The sequence below is a fragment of the Pyxicephalus adspersus genome, chromosome 5, assembly GCF_032062135.1.
Source record: "Pyxicephalus adspersus chromosome 5, UCB_Pads_2.0, whole genome shotgun sequence".
In the NCBI taxonomy this organism is placed as follows: Eukaryota; Metazoa; Chordata; class Amphibia; order Anura; family Pyxicephalidae; genus Pyxicephalus; species Pyxicephalus adspersus.
The window spans coordinates 1,797,873-1,801,686 of NC_092862.1; the positions used below are offsets into that span (position 1 = coordinate 1,797,873).

Here is a 3,814-nt window from a genome sequence, read left to right on the forward strand (position 1 = left end):
CTTTACCTGCAAAAAGAACAGAGGGTTAACTTTCTGGGAAAGCTTTATCTCTACTCTCAACCTAACTGCAAGACAAAATCTTCAGAATTGTTTTCAACACACAAATTGTTATCTATATAGAATCTTAGAGAAGGACCCTCCCATTTCTATATAAATTCTCAATACCACTTGACAAAATCAATGAAATTCAAATGTTGCTTCCTGTGCTTCCACCAGTCACAGATGTACTTTACTTAACTTTATCCCCCTCTGAAATATTGAGATTTACTTTGTCCTCTCTTATTTGTCTTCTAACAATTAGAAACCATTTTCTTCATATTTTCTTTACATATTAGCAGTCTCAATTTCATATCAAACAATTGTCATTTTTAATGCTCTACTTATATATTTTGTTAAAGCCGTGTTTAAACTTTTTTTCCATGAACCACAATAAATATATTTTATCCAATAAAAACACCAAGGGGGTAATACACTAAAAGAGTTTAGGCTGCTCACTTACCGAGGTTAAATATCACCTTGCAAGGGTTATGTCATCTAGGGTACTGAATGTGATGAAAATTCTCTTTGCAGAAATGAACTAATCTTGTGAAAGGAAATCGAAAAACTTGGATTTTTATTTAGGCATGTTTAGGGCTCTTTACCAGGAATGGTCACTGTAAATACCTCCTTACATTAATCCTCCCCAAAGAGAAGGTCTCCTTACATTAGAGTTATTGTGTAGGTGATCCAACCAACAGCACACCAGGGTAGAATCAATTCATCTGTAGAGTAAGTTTGCAGAGCAGAATCCAGCCTGAGTTTTCCACCCACTGAAACTTTCCTGGCCAGCAACTAGCCTGTAAAGTCCTGGGGTTGAATATAAGCTATAGGGTTGTCCATGTCTCCAGGACCTCAACACTGTTGCTGGGCCCTCTTTCTCCACCATGCATCTACCTAGATGATTATCTGCTCCTTTCAGGTTACATTTTTGGAAATAAGTATCATTGTTTTTCCTTACAGGTACGATATCAGTTACTAACTGCAAGTAATTGGAAATCGTCTCCCACTCCTTCTGAAGGTCCTCAGTCCCAGAAAGAAAAAGAGTTCCAAAAGTTTCTACAACTCCTTGAATGGCCAGAACCTCCAAATTCTACTAGTTTCATGTCATCCACCAGCCCAAAGACCACAGAGTGCACATTAATAGACCCGCAGACAACATACCACGTTGGAGAACTTACAAAGGTTTTTATCAGAGCACGTGACCACTATGGTAACCCCAAAACCTATGGGGGGGATTATTTTCAGGCCAAACTGCACTCTCCAGGGCTGAAAGCAGGAGTAACCGGCTCCATCACCGACCACAGAAATGGAAGTTACACTGTCACCTTTCCCCTTCCATGGCCCGGGATTTGTCAGATCTCTATCTCACTCGTCCATTCCAGTGAGGCCATCGCCATCCTGAAGGCAAAGAGAGATACCCATGATTTCAAGGTAATAGATCACAGTAATCCCTTCTATTTCATTCAGAGTTATATGCAGCAGTTCTCTTTCTTAAGATTGTTGTATAATTTAGGCAAAGATTTGATGTTGATCTTGGTTTTCTTTTTATTGCTGTCTTTGCTTGTGTTGGGTAGAAGAAAGAGGCCTCACTCTGTATAGCAGTTTGTGATGCTTTAGTGCAAGAAAACATGCATTATTATTATTATACGGTATTTATATAGCGCCGACATATTACGGAGCACTGTACAAAGTCCATAGCCATGTCACTAGCTGTCCCTCGAAGGAACTCACAATCTATTGGCCCTACCATAGTCATATGTCATTAATACAGTCTAAAGTCAATTTGAAGGGGCACCAATTAACCTAACTGCATGTTTTTGGGATGTGGGAGGAAACCAGAGTACTCAGAGGAAACCTACGCAAACATGGGGAGAACCTGCAAACTCCATGCGGATAGTGTCCTAGTCGAGGTCCAAACCTGGGACCCAGCGCTGCAAAGGCCACCATGCTGCCCAGAAACACATAGGGCTCTCCGGTCATAATCCAGAATAGGGTTTAGGCATCTGACTTTAAGGTTGCAGTTGTCAGGCTAAAGGTGGTATCTTTCAGGTTCTGGAGCTAGCAGAGTAGCAACAGAACTCAACTCTGGACCCAAATATATGCTGGAACTTGTATCTCTGCTTCAATTAAAAAAATATAATCAATAGTTTTTAGTTACTATTTGCAAAAAAAATGTTGCAACCTTTTAAAATTATGTTTTTGTTTACTTGTCTGTTCCTGTTATCACATGTTCAGAATGTTATGCTATTATAACCATTTGATGCCTATCTTCCATTGCTTTACACAGAGTCAGACTGGTTCCATGTGACCAGTGACAACCTCTGTTGAGTCATATGGTCCTTAAAATTTGTTTTTTTTTCTGCACCAGTTTTTGCTCCAAATTAACATGATAGCATCATGCAGTTGCTTCAGGTTTGTCATGTGATACATCTATCATGGGAATCTCCCATTTCACCACATCCCAAACGTGCACTATTGAATGAAGATTTGGTGAATGTGAAGGCCATCTGAGTCCATGTGACTCCATGAAACCAGTTTGGGATGATTTGGGATGAAGCTTTGTGAAGAAGTGATATCCTGTTGGAAATGGCCATCAGTAGATGTAGACACTGGAGCCATATGGGGATGGATATGGGATGGATATGGTCAGCATTAATACTAAGGTTGACTGCGATAATAATGATGAGTAGGTACAAGGGACTCAAAGTGCCAAGAAACCCCCGCCCCCCCCCAACAACCACCACCATTACATACCCAACAATCAAATTAATTAAACAAGGCAGGGTGGATCCATGCTCTCATGTAGTTGACACCAAATTCTGACCCTACTATCTAAATGTTCCCACAGACTTTGGGTGTAATGAGAGGTTATTGGTGTTCCTGTGGCCTTTCTATTAGCTGGTAGCCATCAATAACACATTTAAATACAGAGAACTGCTGCTGCCTATTTTCCCTTTTTCCCACCATTCTCTGAAAACCCCACAGATGGTTGTAGGTGAAAATCCCAGCAGATCAGTAGCTTGAGAAATACTCTCACCTATATGGCACCAACAACCATACCACATTTAAAGTTCCTGAAATCACCATTCATCAGCATTCTGATGCTCAATTTGTTCATCTCAATGTATACATGCTGAAATGCATGTGATTGGCTGATTATATATTTGCATTGGCAAGTATTTGAATGGGTGTACCCAATAAAATGTCTGGTGAGAATTTGTGGAAATATGACATAAATGAGAATAATGCGATTTCTATTTTCTTTGTTCAGATCATTTACTATGGATTTTTCTACCATAATGGTAGCATGGCCAAAGCTTTTTGTAATATTCGGCCCTCTGGACAGGATGTGTGTTCTTATCGGGACCCAAACACAGAGGAGGAATGGTTCTGTGAGCGTCCAAAGGGCTTCCCCTGCAGTGCTTACCTTGCGCATTCCTCAGGTGGTCGTTATGCTGACTATACTTCCGTGCAGCAAGAGTTTCTACACAGGTAAGTGCTCATTTAAAATGTTGTAAAAAGATCTTATATACAGCCTTATGTATGGGACATTCCAGTCAAAGCTGACAACTAACCGTATGTGTGTGTATAAAAAAATCTCAGTGATTCCATTCATCTCACGTTTGTTTCCTCACCTGTCCTTCACAGCTCAGTCACCGATCAGATGATTTCATCAACACTGCCAACCCTCAATGTCCTACCCCAGAGGAACATTTCCGGTAAGACCAAATACATGCAAGTCAGATAGAATTCATTTACTTTTGTAGCTGGAAGA

The 3,814-nt window shown here is 40.3% G+C and overlaps 1 protein-coding gene and 1 long non-coding RNA gene across 2 annotated transcripts in view; one reads left to right on the forward strand and one right to left on the reverse strand.

Annotated features, from left to right (window-relative positions):
• The window catches only part of LOC140330431 (uncharacterized), a 64,611-nt gene that overhangs the window by 19,524 nt on the left and 41,273 nt on the right, over positions 1-3,814 (reverse strand). The window lies entirely within an intron of this gene.
• Positions 1-3,814, forward strand: part of LOC140332206 (NXPE family member 3-like) — an 18,228-nt gene that overhangs the window by 11,790 nt on the left and 2,624 nt on the right. Inside the window, exons 3-4 of the mRNA XM_072413480.1 lie at positions 1,000-1,470; positions 3,311-3,531. Of these exons, the coding sequence (XP_072269581.1) occupies positions 1,000-1,470; positions 3,311-3,531 (692 nt within the window). The remainder of the gene's footprint in view (positions 1-999; positions 1,471-3,310; positions 3,532-3,814) is intronic.